Raw genomic sequence first — 22230 nt, forward strand, 5'->3', positions numbered from 1 at the left:
TTTAGTCAGCAAGAGCTCTGGGGTAGACAACATTTCTTGTTCTGCCGTTTGGTGCTCTGATGAAAAGATGTGTGCTTGCCCCAACACGTGAACATGCAACGTAGAGTTGACCATGAGAGAAACATGGACTTGTCAGTTCAACTCCAGCAACCTTGAGAGACTGTCCCTGAGACTTGTTGATGGTCATAGCAAATTATAGTCTCACTGGAAACTGAAGGCGCTTGAACTAAAATGGCATATCTGTTGGGATGATGGGAATCCGTGGAATAAAAACATCCTCTCCCTTGGCACAACCAGTCATAATGGTGGCTTCGATCACATGGGGCATAAGAGTTTTGACAGCGAGTCTTGTACCGTTAGAGTTTTGGTGCATCCAAATTTCGTAGCAACATAATGGGGACTCCCACCTTCAGTTGCAGATTGTGAGGTGGAACGCCAGTGAGCTGAAGAGAGTTTAGAAACTCTGTTGGATAGTTGACAGCATCGTCAAGATCAACTACAGTGTCAACTGACTTGTACCACGTGGATTAGTCTGGTAGCTGTTGAATGATGGTGGCATTAATATCCTGCACAATGTCATTTTTGGGAGCAAGGATGGCACGTTCACAAAGCCACTCATGGTTTTTATAATTCTGTGAGAGGCTAGGCTAAACCTTTAATAGCATTTCTTCAGATGTGTTGATGATTGTTCCACAATTTGGGGGTATTGTGACATCTCCAGTCTCAGTGTCTACTGGTAGCCGACCATTGCCCAGTTGAAGCAAAACCTTTGGAAACTGGCCTGCTGAGACATCTCTATTAAGTGCAACTCTCATGTTGGTAGAAAGATGGAGTTTTTTCACTCGTCTCCAAATATAGGATTCTTTGAGGCATGCTCTCAACTCATCAGCAGGTGTACCCTTTGGAATGACTGGTAGAGTTTGCCTGAAATCTCCAGAGAGCAAGAGTGTGACTCCACCCATGATTTTAGTGTTACCTCTGAGATCCTGTAAGGTGCGATCAAGAGCCTCAAATGCAAGTCTGTGAGACATTGTGCACTCATCCCATACTATCAGCTTGGCCTGCTTTAGAACCTGTGCCTGTCTAGATCCTTTGCCAATATTGCACACAGGACTCTCATTGTGGACCAGGTTGAGTGGCAGCTTAAAGGCAGAATGAGCAGTCCTGCCACCTGTGAGCAAAGTTGCAGCAATTCCAGATGAGGCCACTGCCATAGCAATCTGCTGTAGTGAACGAACTTGTGCCAAAATTAAGTCGATCAAAAACGTTTTGCCTGTTCCACCAGCAGGGGCATCAAGGAAAACAATTCCACCTGAGTCAGATGTCAACAATTGTTTGATCCTTGTATAAGCTTATTTTTGATCTGGAGCCAAGAGTGGTTCATTTTGGTGGACATATTGTTGCAGCTGTTGGATGTCATAAGTAGTTGCCTGAAGCATCTCTCGACTGAGAGTTGCAGGTTCAGTTCATACAGGAGCAGGCAGTCCACACTGTTGAAGATCCTTGCCAGCCATGGACTGTACAGTATTTTCTATGAGTACCAGTGCTTGGTTGTGCATGGCAGAGGTAAACTGCAGGTTTGGGTTTTTTGACTCTTGTTGTGCTTGATACAGTATGTCTTCTGTCATGCTGTCCTGGTGATTATGCCAAAGTTGCTCAGGATTGGATGGTGAACAGGCACAGATAATGATAGCAAAGAGGCTCCTCATGTTGCTTGGAGAATGCGAGACTGCAGCCTTTTCCAAGGTACTGTTCCAGTGTGCATCATCGTCCAAGAGACCTCTTCTCAGGCAAGCTTCACAGGTGAACAGGCACAGATAATGAGAGCAAAGAGGCTCCTCATCTTGCTTGGAGAATGCGAGACTGCAGCCTCTTCCAAGGTACTGTTCCAGTGTGCATCATCTTCCAAGAGACCTCTTCTCAGGCAAGCTTCACGGTATGTTGCACAGACATATCCAGCAACTGTCTTGAGATCCTGGAATGAGGTTCGACCATGAATGTTGTGCAGGAGGAGTCTGAGATAAAAGCACTCAGAGTTGCTGGGATGAACAGTGTAGACACGACCTTACACTTGACTGGATCTGATGTGAGGGTGTCCAGGGATTGTTGCACCTTGCTTTCTTGGCTGAAATTCCTTTTTCCGTTCTTGCCAGATGTAATATCTGTGCACTTCACAGTAGAGAAGACTTCTAGCAAAGGAATCCTGTGTGCACAAATCAAAGAATGCAGTTAGTTTGGTCCGAGGTGGCTGCTGGGCTCGCTGCAGCGTGGTTTCTTCTGTGAAGTAAACTCTTTCCCCATTTTCCAAATGGATCTCAAGATGCATAACACTGGGGTTATGTCTGGCTAAATCGGCCGCTTTTCTAGAAGTTGTCTGGGCCGGAGTTTCTGCAGCCCTGAGTGCTGTCTGCCTGGTCTGCTGTGCAGCAATTCGCGCTTGTGTTTGAGCAGGAGTTTGAGCAGATCTGAGTTGTGCCTGTCTGGTCTGCTGTGCAGCAATTTGTGCTTGTGTTTGAGCAGGAGTTTGAGCTGATCTCAGTTGTGCCTGTCTGGCTCGCTGGGCTGCAAGTCGAGCTTCTCTCTCTGTTGAGGACTCTCTATGTCTCTTTTGTTGTACTTGTATTGCATGTGCATCTGCACTTGCAGAACGTTGCCTCTTAGGTCCCATTTAAGAAGTTACTGAGAAGTGATTGTCTGTAAGAAAGGAGAAAAACACAAATATATTGAAACGTTAGTGTTGAGTAGTATATGACACCACTGAGTGAAGAACAATATCAGTATGGACTGAAAAACATACGTTAGTGTTTTGTAGTATATGACACCACTGAGTGAAAAACAATATGCGTATTGACTGAAAAACATACACCAAAATCAATATAACTATATCTTACCTTTTGTACTGACAATACCAGTATTTGTAAACATTATTGCAAATGGCTGTGAATAATCGCCTACTGAAACATCCCATGAGAGAGTATCCTAGGATGAAATAGCTTTGATTTGGAGGCAGTGCAGAAATGTCAAATTTGGTCCCCGGGGGGTGGGGGTGGTCGGGTATTTTTGTTCATCAGTGATTCTGTGGTGCATAGGGACCCCCGTGCCAAATCTGGTGAAAATCCGTTCAGAAATGGCAAATTTGGTCCCCGGGGGGGGGGGGGGGGGGGGTGGGGGTGGAATTTTTTGGTTCATCAGTGATTCTGTGGTGCATAGGGACCCCCGTGCCAAATTTGGTGAAGATCCGTTGAGAAATGGCGACGCTGTTTCAAAACAAACAAACAAATAGACAAACTTTCACGCTTATTATATATACATATATATATATATGTATATATGTATACAGCATATGCTACAAGAGAGGTGTGTGTGTGTGTTGCACAGTGAATGGTGCCACTTAGTGACACCAAGCTATAAAAACTACCAAAGAGAAGGCCCATATAGATTGAAGCCATTTCTGATGTATGGGTAACTGATGTTACCTACCCTGTATTTTGGTAACTGATGCTACGAAGGGGCTTCTTCAGGGGCTTGCTGAAAAATTACAAAAGGAATATTTGGGAAACTATTGCACAAATATGGATTGTTACAGGTGGTAGAAGGAAAATTATCAGCTCATTTTAACTCTGTCGTTCTGTTGCAGTATAAAAACAACAGTATGGCAACTGACATTACAAAATATATGCAGCCTTCTCAAGGTTCAACTCGAGGTTCAAATCCTGGCTATATACCTTTTATGACACACTTTAAACTTTCTTGGCAGCAGATTTCATATAATATGCTTAATAAAAACACCTTGTTTAGTGGGGACAATCCAAAATTAGTGGGCCAAGGAAGTGATTCTATTATACCTTTTTGTGGGCCTTATTATATTGTGAATATTGGGTCATCATTCAACACAAACCACTGAAGAAATTGAGGGACAGAGAATGAAAAGTAAAATATTTTGATAAACTTCAATATTCACTTTACCAATTACACCCATTTATTCTTGCCAATACTAAGATTTTGGTTTTTTGGCTCATGTCCACCATCTATCTATAATAAAAAAAGAGCTCGGTCTCGGCATGCTTGTGTGCGTGCGTCTGTCCGTCAACAATTGTCCTATATAGGGGATTTATATGTTGTACCGACGGTCGCCATCAATTCTGATCACCATCTTTTTATATGTCAGATGATACGCAATCTGCAAACAGTATGATACTAGCCAAAACCCGTGGAACATCCACGGAAGGGAGGATGTGGTGTATGGATAGAGTGTACCATTATGGATGGCATAGGGGAGTGCTCATGGGATCTTCTTCTTCCGTTAAGCTCCAATTTTTTCTCTTTAAGTTAAGTCCAATCAGTCCTCTCTGCTCGAAGTGCTCAGGCCATGCCTTCCCGCTCTCATACTTTTATTTCCGTTCGGTGTAGAAAGAGATTGACATATCGTTCGTCTGTTTTCAGCTCGTTATCTTTAAGCTTCCTTACGTCTCGCCACCTGCTACACCTCTCTGAGTTACGAGGATTTATGCAACGCACCCCGAGTATCGCAACGTCACTCCATTTAACTTTATTAAAATGACGATAAAGACGTTTCCTTATATATCCTAATTTAAAATGTTCAAGGGAATAAAAAGACCATTTGGTTCACACCACCCATGTTCACACCACTCGACTGTCCAATCAGCGGACGGCTCGCTTCGCCTTCGCCCAGCAGACGCCAATACGATGGCGTCGTAAGATGGCGTCGTATCGGCAGTTAATCGGATGCTTTTGGGCCCCAACGTCGGCTAATTCAGATTTTTCGAGTATGGCTGTACGTGTACGTGATAAACAAAGAGCGCGGTTCGTAGATCGTAAATCCATTAGTGCCGTGGGCATCGGGTCACTGGGTGCGGCGTAAAAGGGATAACAAAGTCGAGTCCTTACGGTATTATTATATAGATAGTTGAGTAAGGTGGGGATAGATGGGCTGGTTTTAATTTACATTAAAACAAAAACTCTTCCTCCATCTTCTTCTTCACTTATAATAATGGTGAGCCTCATGCCATTCCGTTTCTCATATCGATTTCATTCAGAAAATGCTTGATATATTCAATACATTTCCTTTTAACATTTCCATCTGCCATTTAAAACCCCCCTTTAAACTTTAAACTTTAAACGTTTAAACTTTTAAACTTTAAACTTTTTTAAACTTTTTATTTATTTAAGTTTTTTAAAACTTTTTTTTAAAAACTTTTTTTTTTAAACCACTTTGCGGGGAAAAATGGCCTCTAAACGGTGGTTATTTAAAACCCAATGTCAGTTTGTGCGTTTGTGTTCGTACAGATGTCTGTCCCCCTTCATAAGGGTAGGTTTTAAAGGCCAATCTTTTAACATGAATATGTGTTCACTTCGTTCTATTTTTCCCGGTTTATTTCTCGGTACAGTTTTATTTCTAAAACTCGAAAAACATTTTCCATAAAAGAGTAATTATGTCTCTTCCATTGGAAATGTAGACGGTGGCTTGTAAACCGAGCCTCAAGGGTGGTGTACAGATATTTTTTTATTTTTTATTTTTTTGTTTTGTTTTGTTAACAAATAACAAGAAATACAAGGTGCAGGGAGGTGAAATTTGCTGCAATGGGCAGAATAAAACGAGCGCTCATTTACATCCGTAGGATGTCTAATAAATAAAGAAGATAAAGCACACCTACCACTAGGCCGACGATTCAGACTTTGGTATGCTCAAGAGGCTGCACTGCACCGACAGAATTTGGGGACAATCTCCCCTTGTTAACCCCCATGCCCGCATTTCTTCTTCCAACATCTTTAGCCAAGTCTTTCTCGGTCTTCCCCATCCTCTACTTCCTTCTGCATTCATTTCCATCACTCTTCTCAACCAGTCACTTTCATCCTTCCTCAACACATGACCAAACAATCTCAAACCGTTTCTCTTCACAGCATCCATCACAGGCTCTATTCCCATCATCTTTCGCAATTCATCATTTGTCTTCCTCTCTCTCAACGATATTCCACACATCCACCGAACCATTCGCATTTCCACCCTTTCCATCCTTCGTTGCTGCTCTACGTTCATTACCCATGTCTCACTCCCATAAAACATAACACTTCTCACACATGCAGCATACACCTTTCCATGTGAATTTTCATGTGAATATACAAATATTTCTCTATTTATAAGATTGGTATTCCCGTCGTCGAAGCGACGGCTGTTATATTCCAGTAGTGTGCAATTACAATGGTGACAATTAGCGGAAGATGCCATTGAGCACACTGCAACACATTTGCAATGGTTCAATTATTTTCAATCATACTATTCGAGCAATATTGTCGTTTGCTGCATTTCTCAATTTTAACTGGATATTGATGTTGTTAAAGCTTTCGGAAATAACACTGCATCTTCTTTCAGGATGCCTTGGACACGCTGGTTCATGACCTGAATTTTCCAGCCATCAGGAAGAACAAGCTGGTGGACAGTTTTCTGCAGCGCTGTAGGTTCCCTGATTTGAATAGACTTTGTGTTGTGTTTGACCCAAAATAGTCATTCTTTTGGGGTTTTCACCATCTGTTCGATGGTTTTCACCATCTGTTCGACAAACATGGACAATCTGTGGACCGGTCGTTGGATTGAAAATTTGTTAAGTTTAGTCTCTGCCACTCCCAAAACAATTGTATAATAATAATAATGGGTACCCTTTGGCCTAGGCCACCATTAAATTGGTCAGAACGATTTTTTTTAATCCTACATTTAATCTTCTGCTTCACCTGCAGTTCCTGTTTGGCCATCACAGCACTGGAATAGTCGTAAAGTTTTAATTTCTCCACAATGGGCCCAATGGATTTTGATAATTTAAAATCTATATTATAAAAGGAGTCGTCTGTTTGTCTGTTTGTCGTGTTATAACTTGAGAACGGATTAACGGATTTCAATAAATCCAACTACGGTGGATTCGGGTAACTCCCGGGAGTGTTTGCGATTCCCCCCCCCCACCCCCAAAATTTTTTATTTTTATTTTTATTGGTGCATGGGCATGCGTGTCAAAACTGCAAATGCTAACACGTGATGTTGGTTATCCCTGTACGGAGAGCAGTATCTCACAGGAATCCTTTTTTTTTGTTTCTTACCCCGTAGATTAGCCATCACAGCAAAGATTGGTATTCCCATCAGCGAAGCGACGGGTCTTATCTATATATATAAAGTAGAGTTGGCCTCTGTGTCTGTATCCTGATCTATCTATGATCTCTAAGATCTCGAGAACCCGTGGACGGATTTGCGAGCGGAAAGTACTGTTCGACTCGGGATGGTCCCAGGAATGTCACGGAGACATAAACATTTAAAAAATTTCGGGTTTTAAAATTAGCGTATTATTAGCACTAGCAGAAGAGAGAGGGATTCGAAGGGAGGGAGCGCAGCGCTTCTAGCGCTTCTGACTACAGCACACCTTAAAATTAAAAAAACTTCGGGTTTTAAAATTAGTGTGTTACGCGTAATTAGCGCTAGCAGAAGAGGGAGGGAATCTAAGGGAGGGAGCGCAGTGCTCCCTCCAGCGCTTCTGTTAGCGTAATTAGCGTATTTCGGAACGTTAATTTTTCAACTTCATTATTCGGAATCAGTACGTCCCAGAGAACCTTCGTAACGTTAATTTTTCAACTTCATCCGATTGACATGGGACCAACGGCATGTGACAAAGAGTGAAACATACAGGCTACATTTATTTGACGACAATGAGTTCCGACTTCCGACCTCGGTGGGATGACAGGCTGAGTCAACCCCCCTGGTGTGAAGGGGGAGGAGGAGGGGAGGGGGAAGAGAAGGGGAGGGGAACGAGGGGGAAGGGGATGGGAGGGGGGAGGGGGAGGGGGGAGGGGGAGGGGGAAGGGGGAGGGGGAGGGGGAAGGGGGAGGGGAGGGGAGGGGGGGAGGGGAAAGGGGGGGGAGGGGGGAGGGGAGGGGCCCTTCTTCCCCTGGGCACCCCCGCACCCTTCCCTCCCCCCCTTCCCCTCCCCCCCTCCCCCCCTTCCCCCTCCCCCCCCCCATTCCCCTCCCCTCCTCTTCCCCCTCCCCTCCTCCTCCCCCGCTTCCCCCTCCCCCCCTCCCCCCCCGTTCCCCTCCCCTCCTCTTCCCCCTCCCCTCCTCCTCCCACTCCCGTGCAAAGCCGGGTACCTCTGCTAGTATTCTAGTATAAATAAAACTCCACATTTTCACTTTTTGCAATATCGGATTGAGAGTTGCTCATTGACATGGAACTGTCCACCATAAGTGCTCTTCGTTTTAACAAAATTTGTTATAATGAGCTGTTGTATTGTAATGTAATGGGATTGTACTGTATTGTGCAATCTTTGAGTTTTTGTCTCTGCAAGTGGAAAATTATGCTTGATTGTAAAGGTCATTTGTCCCGTGACATTTGCTCTCGAATACAGATGAGAAAGCCATAATGAATGTGCGGGAACTTCGAATGAAGGTAGAAGATTACGAGACTTTAAAGGTCATAGGTCGAGGAGCGTTTGGTGAAGTTCAGCTGGTAAGTGAAACTATTTTTGACGTTTGATCTTTTGTTTTGTTTTTCGTTTTGTTAATGTTTGATCGTTCTTGTTTTGATAATGTGTTTGATCTCTTGTTTTATTTTTTTAACCTCTACAAGTAAACTGAGATACAAGAGTCAATTTGGCCAGTTACACTGGTGCAATTCCCACCCCAGAATTCCCACTTAATTCAATTATACAGCTAATGCCAAGCATGTCACTTAGCCAGTGTACTAGAACACAACGGCCTACTTTTTTGTTTGGTATACAATGTACTCTGTTTTATGCCCACAATCCAAAAGCGAACAGGACAGCAAGTAAGTCTCCATCAATGGCACATGTTCCCAGGTTTAGTGCTCTCCACGCCTCCCCCACCAGGATAGCAGTTTGACTGTTAACTCCAAACTCATTGTGGATCACACCCAGACAAAATAACTTGGTAGCTGCATGTTACCTCCCGAATACTGTGGTTTGTAGGAACCTGCCAAAGTTTTATTTTTCTATAAATCTCTTCTTTGGGTGCAGTGTCAGCATGGGGAACTTCATTTTGGGGTTTTTTGTTTCAGATAAGTTAATGTTGGTGTCTCCACAATTACATGCAAACGGTCCCATGTATGGTCTTAACATGAGTGTTTTAGTCCTCCGGGTTAATGTTCCATTGTACATGGTTTATTTATAATATGAGTTCCCTTATAAAGAACTTCAACACAGGAGGCCATTAGGTTCATCAAGCCTGCGCATTGGTTGCCAACCTATGGTTGTTTGTCCGTGCTCTATCCATTTTATTCGAAATTCCTCTCCTGACTTCCTGTGCCGGAGTGGTAATTACCTGTACACTGATGTAAAGATGAACTGATTAGATTTTGGGATCACAAAGTCAGAGGTCAAGTTAGGTAAAAATCCTGTTACCACGATAACTTGTGCACCAGTGATAGCATTTTGACCAAAGTTGGTACAAGTATGTATTATGATGCAAAGATTAACTGATTATATTTCGGCATCAAGATGTCAAAGGTCAGAGTCTGTAATAGGTTTATGTTACCACAAAAACTTAACGGCTGAAGGGAACTAAGTCAAACTTGGTACAAATATGTATAATGATGTAGAGATAAATGGGTAACATGATGGGGTCATGAGGTCAAAGGTCAGAGGTCCTGTTAGGTAAAATTTATGTTGATGCACTAACTTCTGAACTAGTGATGGGATTTTGCCCAAACTTTGTATAAGTATATTGGTGCGGTTTTGCGAAGCCCGTTCCCTTACCAAGGGGAGATTAAGCCCCTTGTTCTCCTTGGGTCTTCGAACCGCGAGACTGAGTCGCCACTTCCGGTCAGACGTGGAAAAGGGTTTCGGGACAATTTTCGCACGTACCTAAGTAACCACGCTGCCGCGGAAGCGGGGATCGAGTCTCGCACGAACCACACGTAATTGAGTACACCCGAGCGGATGGCGTACCACGTGGTCCATGCCGTTACCTTGCTATTGGAACCCGATCAGAGCGATATAATTCGTACCTTGCTAAGTCAATGATGGAGAGGACAAAAGCGGTCGAATCAAAGGAATAACAGATTTAATTATTATTATTTACACAATGTACAGTGGTAGAAGAAGCAGAGACACAGGGCAGTCTTAAGCAGTCTTACTTATTTACCCAGACAATGGGCCCACTCACACTCACAGGGGGATGAAGGAAGAATTGTTCATGCACCGAACGCGCCGGCTTTGGTCGTCCAGGAACAGCTCACCCGGCGTGGCCCTCTGGCGGTCACCGCACGTATCCCGACGAAGGCAGGCAGGCAGGCAGGAAAATCCTCGCGGCGCGTATCTCAGCAAAGGCAGGCAGGCGGGAAAATATGCACGTCTGTGGCCCAGCACGGCTGTCTTCCACAGCGCGATTAATACAACTGCACGCTTTCACTCTCGTAACTGAACTCAGCGCAACTTGCCCTCCAACTCCTCGGGGATCTGACTCCAGCTCAACTGAGAACTCAACTGGGCTTTTCTCATAACTCAACACACCGCGTCTCCTCTCGTCTCATATCTCATGGGCTGCGCCACTCTCATAACTCGTTTGGCTTGCCCTGCGCGCATCTCATAACTCGAGCTCATAACTCAGCGCATGTCCTCCTCATAACTGAGGTGGGGGGCTCTGGGCACAGGGTTATATCGCCCTGCCCTAGCCCGCATCGAATGTTCCAAACCCCGCCTTTTGCCGCAGTGGTAAGTCATTCCCCTCGAGCCCTGATTGGCGGCTCGTGCTTACCGGTCACTCCCACAAATTCTGCCCTGCCTTCCTTCGTCTTTGATCGACTTGTTCAGGCCGGCCTCGTGGTATTTTGCGCCAAAACCCAAAGCATCGAGGCATCATAAGCATCGTACAGGACCTAACTCTCATTGTTCCACTCAACGCAAAACTAAACACAGGAAAGGTCCTACGCTTACATTTACTATGAAATAACTGAGCTTTAAACGAGGCTACTTGTTGTAGTGTAACTAAACTGAGAGGGGAAATTAACCTTTTATTGTAAAAACACAAAACTGCAACAATATATTATGATGAAAAGATGAACTGATTAGATTTCAGCATCAAAGGTCAAAGGTCAGAGGTCCTGTCAGGTTAAAATGTGATACTTGAGAACAGCTGAAGGGATTTCAATCAAACTTGGTATATATAATGATGTAATAATGTGGGCGGAGGCATACCGGTCGACATCGCAACAACAAAGTGTCGTTCTTGTTCTCATCCTGATGTATTATGATGAAGGAGCTGGGCTCCAACGCGAGTTGAAAGAATTGACGCGACCAAAGATGGAAATTCGTCCGAGTAGGTTTAATAAATGTATCGCACTCGGGTACTCTGAAAAGCCCGTTTATCGGGCAGCAATATATATACACATTTATGTCGGGAAGTTTGCCCGGCAAAAGCTATACCGGGCATGCCCGGGTATCAAGGGCGAGCCTTGGAAAGGCGAGTCTGGACCTGCCCGGGCGTGTTTGGCTGCGGCCTGGCAAGTCGAGGCTGGGCGTGCCCGGGCGCTCTGGACGAGCACTGGAAAGGCGATAGCGGGCATGCCCGGACGCTCTGGGCGAGCCCTGGAAAGGCGATAGCGGGCATGCCCGGACGCTCTGGGCGAGCCCTGGAAAGGCGAGAGCGGGCATGCCCGGGAAAGACGAGACCGGGCGTGCCCGGGAGGTTCGGGCGTGCCCGGGAACAGTGAGTCCGGGCATGCCCGGGAGAGGCGCGTCTGGCCGTGTTCTGGCCGGTGCAAGGCGATTGTGTGCATCCAGCGGTAACCGCTACAATGAGGTGTAATAAGTAATACGTAAATTGTAGGTTTTATATGAGCTGTTGATGTCTGTGTCATACTTTGTTTAATAGCATGTCATGGTGCACACAGGTGAGGCACAAGTCCACACAAAAGGTGTATGCTATGAAGCTGCTCCACAAGTTTGAGATGATAAAACGCTCAGAATCTGCATTCTTTTGGGAGGAACGGGACATCATGGCTTTCGCCAACAGCCCGTGGGTTGTACAGGTATGCAGGGAATCAGCATCATTACCATTTCAAGAATGTTGCGTATTATTCATTTTCATTTGTACATGTTTAAAATGTGTGGAAATATTTCCTCTCTCTCTGACATCTCTATATAAAAACCTTTCACTTTTGTTTGTATCTGGAGATGCTCGTACTTCATTGCATTGTACCAGAGACATGAGTACCACGTGCTATTCAAGCATTGGGTTAAACCATCAGCGATTAAAATTGAATCCAAATTAAATGTGAACTCGAATTGCCACCGTATCATCATATTTGAAACTATAAAGGCACTCGGTAGAGCGCATACCTCCACCAGGCTGAACAGTTTACGTTTTGTATCCCCACTGATAGGCCGGATCTGGATCCTGACCTTAACCAAAATCGAATCGGCTTGTTCTTGTCACCTACCCAACTTATCCACCAAGTTTTGTCATAATCTGCCCATAACTTTCAGATATCTTGTTATACAGTACAGTACATCATTTTTGGCCCAATCTCTCAATGGCGAAGAATCATTAAAAAAATTGTAGGATCTAGATCGGATATTCACAAAAATCTAATCAATTTGCCCTTGTCACACACTCAACATCTCCACCAAATTTCATCGGAATCCGTCCACAACTTTTTGAGATATCCTGCTCAAAGACAAACAAACAGACAAAGAAGCAGACAAACAGACAGGGGCGAAAACGCAACCACCGCCTTTGTGGAGCAGCATCCACCTTTGGTGGTAACTGTGGCGAGCCAACCAAATGGTGTGATGTACCAGGTATTACTGATTCTTGAATAAATTATTGCAACTTTGTACTTTTCTTGTTCTGTAGTTTGCAGGATCTTGTATATGTGCATTACATGCAGGACAAGGACAATGAGACACATCCTTGTACTTTTATCTGAATTGCAAGTACAGTACATACATAATGGAGTTTTGTTTGTAGCTTTCCTATCATTTATCTCCTCTTTCCTCATTTTTATTTCCACTTTTGATTCCCTTGTGCATCACTTATCCTAGCTCTCATCTCTGATGTACCTACCGGTTATTATTTGATTGTTGTATGTCTTTTTTTAAAGTCTTCTTATGGTTTATACGGTTAACGTAATCAAATGCAACATCCATAGCTCATCCCAGCTCATCTTAAGCATTTCAATATTCTCACATGCCCCAGTGTTCTTGCTCCCATCCCTTGTACCACATGTGTGTGCTTGGCTCGTAAAGGAGCTCCCCCGACTCATCTTTGTGCATCAGCAGGTCATACTTGTACCACTTACTTTTTGAGGACGGGTGATGCAATGCCAGAGCCACAACAACTTGTATGCATTGTGATAGATATCCTTGAGCCAAGTATTCATTTATCTCATGTGGGCAGCAAAGCTAGCGGAACATTTCTTCCGAAAAATCTTTAACAAAAGTACGAGGGCAGAGCAAGCTGAGTCGTTTTAACTCGTGATTGCACGTTCTCAATAAGTGCATAAACTTTTATCTCTTCTTGGAGAACGTCACTTTATATAATGTGGAGAATCTTGAAAAGGTCACATGATGTGTGTTCATGTTATATAACTGCCCATTACATGATGGTGTCTGCATGATCCTCGTGCATACCTTTTGTATAAACGAACCATCTTGCGTATCTGCCCCCAGCTCTTCTCTGCCTTTCAAGATGATCGTTTTCTTTACATGGTCATGGAGTATATGCCAGGGGGAGACCTGGTAAACCTTATGAGCAATTATGATATGCCGGAGAAGTGGGCACGCTTCTACACTGCTGAGGTCGTGCTTGCCCTCGATGCCATCCACTCCATGAATTTTATTCACAGGTAAGTTGTGCCATTTCCATGCAGTTGGATTTGTATTTATTTATTTTGCATTGCCTTTTCTCATCAAAGGAACCGTGAAATAATCCGACTTCCCCTGTAATCACCTGTCCTTATCTCTAGATTATGCTGTTAGATGCTGCTTTTATGCTGGTCTCATTACAATCTCCCCCCACTTCTCCCCACCCTTCAACCATCAGCTCCATCATTCTCATATAACTGCAGTTCATACACGAAAGACTGCCACCGTTGTAGGATGTTTAATTTTTTTAATTTTTTTTTTTATACAACCCAAGTTTGTATTCCAGAACTTTGAGCCCCTGGGAGATACTTGATTGGATTTCCTGGGCTTGTATGTTACGTATCTGATGGTAATATAATTTGTCCTCCATTCACTCATGCGCTGATCATGTGTCTGCTTTGTTCGCAGGGACGTGAAACCAGACAATATGCTCCTTGACAAGCTGGGGCACTTGAAGCTGGCAGACTTTGGCACTTGCATGAAGATGAATTCGGTGAGGTTCCTTACGCACACTGTTGCTTGGTGCATGTTGGGGGAGGAGGGAGAGGTTGCACACCATGTGATCGCATGTTCGGCATCTGTGGCAGGAAGGCATGGTGCGATGTGAAACGGCCGTGGGCACGCCGGATTACATCTCCCCAGAGGTTTTGAAATCCCAGGGAGGTCACGGTTATTATGGACGCGAATGCGATTGGTGGTCTGTCGGCGTGTTTTTATACGAAATCCTTGTTGGTAAGTTCAGGCTTTGTTCACTTTTGCTTTTCCTCTGCTCAGCTGTGTTTGTTTGAGCAAACATTTTACATCAATTATCTTGGCGTGCAGGAGACACGCCTTTTTATGCGGAGTCGCTTGTTGGAACCTACGGAAAGATAATGGACCACGAGAACTCGCTGACATTTCCCAGTGATGTAGATATTTCCAAAAATGCCAAAAGTCTCATCTGCGCTTTCCTGACGGAGAGGTGAATGATTTGATGAGGGGGCTGTCGGGGAGGGTGGGGTTAGAGTGGCACTTGTTTGATTGTTTTTGTTTTTGAGTGTATCAACCCTTCTTTTTCAGAAGTGTGAGATTGGGACGAAATGGCGTTAAGGAGGTTAAATCCCATCCGTTCTTCAAGAATGACCAGTGGACATGGGAAAACATTCGTGAGAGTATGTGCTTTTACACACCTGTCTTGAATCTGATTCTAATGAGCCATGTGTTTGCTCATCTTGCACCACATTTTAACAAGTATATGTCATTTGTGATTTGTGTTTTATCTGACACATTCTGTGCTTGGTGGTATTTTCAAAATCCATACACAGTATTAAACTTGTAGGGATCGTACTTCTTGTTCCGTCATGCTATCCTGCCCTGTAGGCAGTGCCCCCGTGATTCCTGAACTCTCTGGTGACACGGACACGAGCAATTTTGATGAGATAGAATGCAACAAAGGAGAAGAGGAGACATTTCCGGTTCCCAAAGCATTTGCTGGAAACCAACTGCCATTCGTCGGATTCACTTACTACAAAGATTACAAGTATGGAGGCATTATGGTTCTTGGTTTTTCGTATGGCTGTTCTTCCATCCGTCCGTGATAGGTTTTCATTCCCGCGATAACTTGGGAACGGCTGAAGGGATCTTAGTCAAACGTGGTGAGGTATGTATAATGAGAACGCTGAACTGATTCGATTTTGAGGTCAGGAGGTCAAAGACCAAAGGTCAGAGGTCATGTTAGGTAAAAATTCTGTTACCGTGATAACCTGTGAACCAGTGATGGGATTCTGACCAAAGTTGGCATGACTGGGCTGTAATATGAAGAGGAACGAATTAGATTTTGGATTAAAAAGGGTAAAGTTCTTATGCCAAATGCCCTTTTATTAAAAGTCTTTGTTACTGCAATAACTTGTGAATCACTCAAGAGATTTCAACCAAACTTAACACGTATGGAATGTAAGGAATTACATTTTGGGTTCAAAAGTCAAAAGGCATGTGCCCTTCAATACGTGACTTTCAAAATGACGTATGAATGCTAAATGAGGCCTTTTGCACATGCGCTCACAGTGACTTGGTTCTGCTCGCACTTTTAACCTGCCATTGCTAGTATGAAATCTGCAATTAAAATCACATTTTCAACATAATTTTCAATATTTGGATGAAAGAGTGGCAATTTCTGGATGGTTAACTATAATTCTGTTCCTGAATGAGACTCAGACTCACATAAATACAGGAAGTATGGTGTGTGTGTGTGTGTGTGTGTGTGTGTGTGTGTGTGTGTGTGTGTGTGTGTGTGTGTGTGTGTGTGTGTGTGTGTGTGTGTGTGTGTGTGTGTGTGTGTGTGTGTGTTAGATAGATAGATAGATACTTTTTGTGTCAATTAATTACATACGTCTATTAAATAATTACGTATTATGAATTATTAAAATGTATCTTTTAACTCTTCAGAGTGTTGAGACCCCTTCAACCTTTAAAGACCCTTTAAGATCCTTTACACCCCAAAGACCCCTAAAGTTTCCAAGGACCCAAAACACTCACCTCCCTCCCTGAGCCCGCCAAGCAGGTATGCCACAAGGCTGTGCAGACCAATGAATTGGTCCAATGGACCAACGACCCCCCTAGTTCGTCTAAATGCTGAAAATCATGTTTAAAAGATGATTTGAATCACAGATTTCACACTAGCAACAACAGGTTAAAAGTTGTCAGTTGTTTGCACTGAATTTTTTTTAAGTGCAAGACCGTGTCCTATTACTGTGTTTATTTATCACATTGTTTGCTTCATTGCCATTAAAGAAAGAAACCAAAGTATGTGAATCTATTCAGTGTTGATGTGGACTTTTCATTCCTAAAATAAATCAAAGGGTAAAAGGCAGTTGATGAAACTTAATTTATGTTTTGAAGATTTTCCCCCCTGTGGTATGTATGCACTTTTCCAATATATTTCATAGGGCCTTTATTCCATCTGTGCAGATCTTTCGGACGGATTCACAACATCATTGCTATTTCAGGATGCGTGCTTTGACATCCTTATCATTCGCAAACCTCATGCCATCCCATTGTCATTTGAGTGGTTTAGAAAAAAAATTAAAATCATTAAGTGACAACTCTAGACTGTATGGGGGATCGTTTCGAGTTTCCCAGTCCATCTCATCAAGAGGAGCAAGGTGGGAAGCAGGAGCACTATCCCAGAGTGGGGACTCAGTGGTGATTTACATGAAAACAGCTTCTACATCGTGATGAGCTTGTTGTGTCTTATGAATTATTTTGCTCTCTGGAGAATATCCAGACAGTGACTATGCTTTGATTGTAGTTTGGAGATATGATCCTTTTATGAGAGTTTATGGCAGATAGTGAGGTGAAGGAGTTCCATGGGCTGCACCTTTTTCAGTGGCTACCCAGAGAAGTGAATTGGGAAGTTTGGTTGCTGATCCTTGTGGAGAGAGGGTGTGACTTTCTGGTGTTGAATGTCATGATCCAAGTAGCTAACCAGCGGCTTGTCTTGTCCAGGTCTAACCAAAGGGATTCAGTAGTAGACACGATTTCAGTATTTAGACGAAAGAGTGGCAATTTCTAGGTGGTTACTGAATGCAAATTGGGCTCACGGAAATATCGGAAAAATGATAAATATCTGTCGAAGAGAGGTGTCTGGTTCAGTGTGTGCATGTGCGTGTGCATGTGAGTGCGCGCGCGTGTATGCGTTTGAGTGTGTGTGCGTGTGTTATAATCGCTGTTGTTGCTAGCAAGTGGTACGAGACTGACTGCTCTCGTCCACGGATATTTATCATTTTCCTATATTTCTGTGAGTCTGATTTGGTATTCCTATTCAGGCCCAGCACAATTATTGTGAACCATTTTGTGTGATCTATCGACCTATCTTTCATAATTGTGATCTATCGTTCTACTTGGTGAAGTTATCAGCAAAATATTGAAGATCGTGGGAAAGGACCCCATCAAGGGTCACCCATTGTTTCTATTCAGTATAAATCAGACAACCACTCTTGCATGGGGCCTGAGTTGTGCCCCTGGGGAAAAAAGGGGAGTGGGTTGTCTACTTATTTCTGTCTCTTGTATGCAATTTCCACAGAGTAATAACCAATCAAACACACTCGGTGATCTTGGTCTCAACCCTCATATTAAGGAAAGGGCCTATTGTTTCGGGCCTAGCATTACTATTTTCCATTGAGTTGCAAAACTTGTATCAATTTGGATCGATACTGAACCCGGAATTAATGTTGTTTGTGAAATAAGAAATCGCTTTTATGAGCTTGATGCATTGCTGTAACTTTGGTTTGCAAGCATTTGCACTGGTTATCTGGATCTGTCGTGCATGCCAGTAAATATCCGAATTCCTGAACAACCTGAACAACCTGATCGGCACAATGTTCATATGTAATTCTTGCACTGGTTATCTGGATCTGACGTGCATGGCAGTAAATATCCGAATTCCTGAACAACCTGATTTGGCACATTTCTTATATGCAATTGCTGTATTTAATATGTTGAAGACGTTATCACAGTGTTTGTGGGTACTTGCTGCAAACATCATGATGAACCTCTGATTTCCACATATGCTAATTTTTGTGCTGTACATCCTTATGACGTTCTCATTTAATTCTTTTGTAATAGCCACTTTGCCTTTCAAATTCATTTTTATTCATGTTGGTTTTCATTTTTAACGAGGTGTACAATTTGTCTACTGAAGAATAAGCGTTTATATTGCAATGTGTATTTTAGCTGTGTTTGTAGATGTAGGTAGTGCCGGTAATGGTAACCCATGGGTATGATCCCTGTATGAGTCGTACTTTTGACTATCATTTTGAAAGCATGATTCTTCTCCCGTATCCCACACGGCAGTGGGAGGTGGGGGGGATGGGGGAAAGGGTGAAAGAATCGCTTAAAATTAAGGCCCTTGGCACACACTCAACCTGTCCACCAAGTTTCATCCAAATCCGTACATAACATTTTGAGATATCCTGCTATATATCAGTTTTTGTCCGATCACTCAATGGTGAAGAATCACTTAAAAATCTGGTATCCGGATCTTCACCCAAATCTAATCGGTTCGTCATTGTCACACACCCAACCTACCCACCAAAATTTCATCCAAATCCATCCACAACATTGAGAGATATCCTGAACACACAAACAAACAAACAAACAGACAAATAAAGAAACAGACAGAGGCGAAAACATAACCACAAAATGTCAAGGGTCAAATGTCAAGGGGGTAATAATTGGGTCAAAATCTCAAGGAGTAAAGCCATAATAACTATAAATAGACCTTAATAGCCCATGCATCGTTTCGGGATTTTTAGGTCATCTTATCTCGATCTTGATGAGATTAACTTATAAAATGGGTTGTGATGACAGAATGTCTGTCCGGTAACCTGTTACCTTTTTGCTATTTTTGCTACTCCTCCCTTATCACCTGCCTGATTGTCCTGAAACTTGACACATTAATACAACCAAGTTTCGATTTCGAATCATGAGGTCTCTCGGTAGGGGGGGGGGGGGGGGGGCGGGGGGCGACTAACACTTTGGATCCCTACTCGTCCCTTATTAAACAATTGCTTTGAAACCCGATACAGCCCTTCTAATCGATTGTCTGCAGGATTGCTTGGTCTTAGATTTTTCTATTTATGATCAGGGGGTTCCCGGGACCCTTATCCCATTTTGGGACCCTTATCCCATTTTTATTTTTATTTTCTTATTTTATTTTTGCTTTGGAGACGTGTTCCAGGAATATGGTTGCTCGGGGGAAAGCGCTATAACAATGAGAGCCTTTTAAACTGTTTATTTATCGGCAAGCAAAACAATCAAAAAAAAAAAAGAAAAAAAAAAGAAGTGTTCAGGGCTTCTGAGGGAGAATGATAATTATAATGATAATGGTACAAAATGATAGTGATACTGATAATGGTACAACATGATAATAATGCTGATGATAATGATTTATGACAATGACATTGATAATGGTACATAATGATAATAATGCTGATAATGATAATGTTGATGATAATTATCATGATACTGCTGCATAATGATGATTATAATAATAATGACAATGGCATTGATAATGGTACTGATAATTATAATGGTACATAATGATATGGATGATAATGCTGATAAAGACACTACTGATGTGATGATGATGATGATTCTGATAATGTTAATGATAATAATCATGATAATACTGCATAATGATGGTGATTATGATTATAATAATGACAATGGCATTGATAATGGTGCATAATGATAATGATGCTGATGATAATGATGATTTTGATGATGATGTTAATGATAATAATCATCATGATGATGATGGTGATGATGATTATAATAATGACAATGGCATTGATTATGGTACTGATAATGATAATGGTACTGATAATGATGACTGTGTGTCCAGGCCATAACATTTTTACCAATTGAGATTTTGTCATCAAATCTTCAACAAACCTTTATTATGAGAATATGGAGATCAGTGCTCATCCAATAATTGGGTATAAAATGCAATACGACAACTATACGGTATAAAGTGCAATACGTCAATGCTATAATTGTTTACTTTTATTTTATCTTCTCCTTATTTATATGTAACATTTGTTTTGTAGCTTACTCAATAATGTTCCTACAAATGAGAAGAATAGAATGCGGCAAAAGCTCGACGTCGAGGTAAGTTTGCAGTCACTGGAAATGACTTTTAATTCTAATTCTAATTCAAATAGTATGTGAAGAACTAATTTGCTTATATGCTTGTCTGTGTTGCAGAATGAAAACTGCGAGGTTCGTGCCTCATGTTCTCACTTTGAAGTAATCAGTTCCTTTGTAAATTTGTCTGAGCAACTGTAATTTGCTTGCTAGAAATTTAAAAAAATAATTATTGTCACGACAGATTGCATTTCTATGAATTTATTTGAGGTGAGAGGATCGGCATCGATAACAGTATAAAGAATGGTTGGTTTGAGTGAAATGTGTAAATCAAAAAATGTTGCATGGAAATGCACAAAGGTATTTCATTAGTAAGTAGAATGAAAGAGCTCCCTTAATAAGAAAAGGGAAAGATCAACCAGTCGTCCTTCTGCTTCGAGGCCCAACAGTCAAATGGAATATTATTTTCAATCCAAACTGCTGATTGAAGAGCTCTGAGTTGTACAGAGATTTGAATTGAATTCAAAAGCAATTCCAGTGAATATCTTCATCCTGTGTGCGCAAATTTCAAGTGACCGGCAAGATGAAATGCAATTGGATCGAGAACGACACTCAGTCAAGTGCATACCTCCTTCAGGCTGAACAGTTTACATTTTGTATCCCACTGATAGGCCGGATCTGCACCCGGACCTTAACCAAAATATAATCGGCTTGTTCTTGTCAACTACCCAACTCATCCACTAAGTTTTGTCATAATCTGTCCACAACGTTTTGAGATGTCATGCTATATAAGCTGTCGTTTTAGTAAAAAATCACTTTTAAAAACTCGGGTATCCGGATCCGGATCTTCACCAAAATCGAATCGATTTATCCTCGTAACACAACCATTCCCATCACCAGGTTCAATTTCCTTTGGCCAATCCTTGGGGAATCACAATAGTATTTGAACGTGGTAACATAAAAGATTGCAGAGGTCCGCGGAGGTCTTCGACCATTCGGCTCAAACGATCTGTGTTGCCAGACCCTTCATACACGACAATACCTTACCCCCTTTCTTTTCTTCCTTTCATCCACCCATGTCTGACCTCCTGGACTCTTAGTCTGTTAACCTGCTGGCCTTTGTTATTTATCTCCTCCACAAGTCTAGATTTGTGTTTCTGTTTTTTTTTCTCTAACCATTAATATGCACAATCTATTTCTTGAAGCAGCTCACTCATTTACATATTGACTGATTGCTTCTTATACCTGGGAAAACAACTTGAGCTTTTATTGTTTTTATTTATTTATATAAAGCTCATGGAGCTGCAGTATCATGACACAAGTTGTTTTTATGATTCTCCAAATGATGTTCCTCTGACAGTAGTTCACACGATCAGATAATTAACCTTACAAACCACGCTGCAACACTTTCTGTGGACTAAAGAGCTGACCTCCAAGCCATTAATCTCGTTGGGAAAAAAAGAAAGAAAAAAATGAATTCACAACTTGCACACCATACTGTCACGTTTTTAGCTCAGCTGGACTTAAGTCCAGTGAGCTTATGTGATTGAGCAGTGTCCGTAGGACCCTTAGGTGTCAGTCAGTCAGTGAGTCTGTAAACGCTTTAGTCATTATCGCTTGAACCAAAGACACGATTTTGATGAAACTTGGCCACAAGCTGCATATCTGATGCTTAACGAAGGTGTATTGACTGCATCAAAATCTGCGTTCATTAAGGAGGTTTACGGGG

At 42.5% G+C, this 22230-nt stretch overlaps 1 protein-coding gene across 2 annotated transcripts in view; it reads left to right on the forward strand.

The window, feature by feature from the left end:
* LOC137436918 (rho-associated protein kinase 2) overlaps positions 1-22230 on the forward strand; it is a 141809-nt gene that overhangs the window by 18166 nt on the left and 101413 nt on the right. For both annotated transcript variants that reach the window (XM_068131147.2, XM_068131148.2), the window contains exons 3-13: positions 6392-6473; positions 8403-8503; positions 11903-12040; positions 13683-13858; positions 14286-14370; positions 14465-14609; positions 14700-14838; positions 14937-15028; positions 15237-15396; positions 20465-20525; positions 20622-20636. In XM_068131147.2, the coding sequence (XP_067987248.2) occupies positions 6392-6473; positions 8403-8503; positions 11903-12040; positions 13683-13858; positions 14286-14370; positions 14465-14609; positions 14700-14838; positions 14937-15028; positions 15237-15396; positions 20465-20525; positions 20622-20636 (1194 nt within the window). The remainder of the gene's footprint in view (positions 1-6391; positions 6474-8402; positions 8504-11902; positions 12041-13682; positions 13859-14285; positions 14371-14464; positions 14610-14699; positions 14839-14936; positions 15029-15236; positions 15397-20464; positions 20526-20621; positions 20637-22230) is intronic.

This window comes from Myxine glutinosa, chromosome 11 (genome assembly GCF_964187855.1).
Source record: "Myxine glutinosa chromosome 11, kmMyxGlut1.1, whole genome shotgun sequence".
In the NCBI taxonomy this organism is placed as follows: Eukaryota; Metazoa; Chordata; class Myxini; order Myxiniformes; family Myxinidae; genus Myxine; species Myxine glutinosa.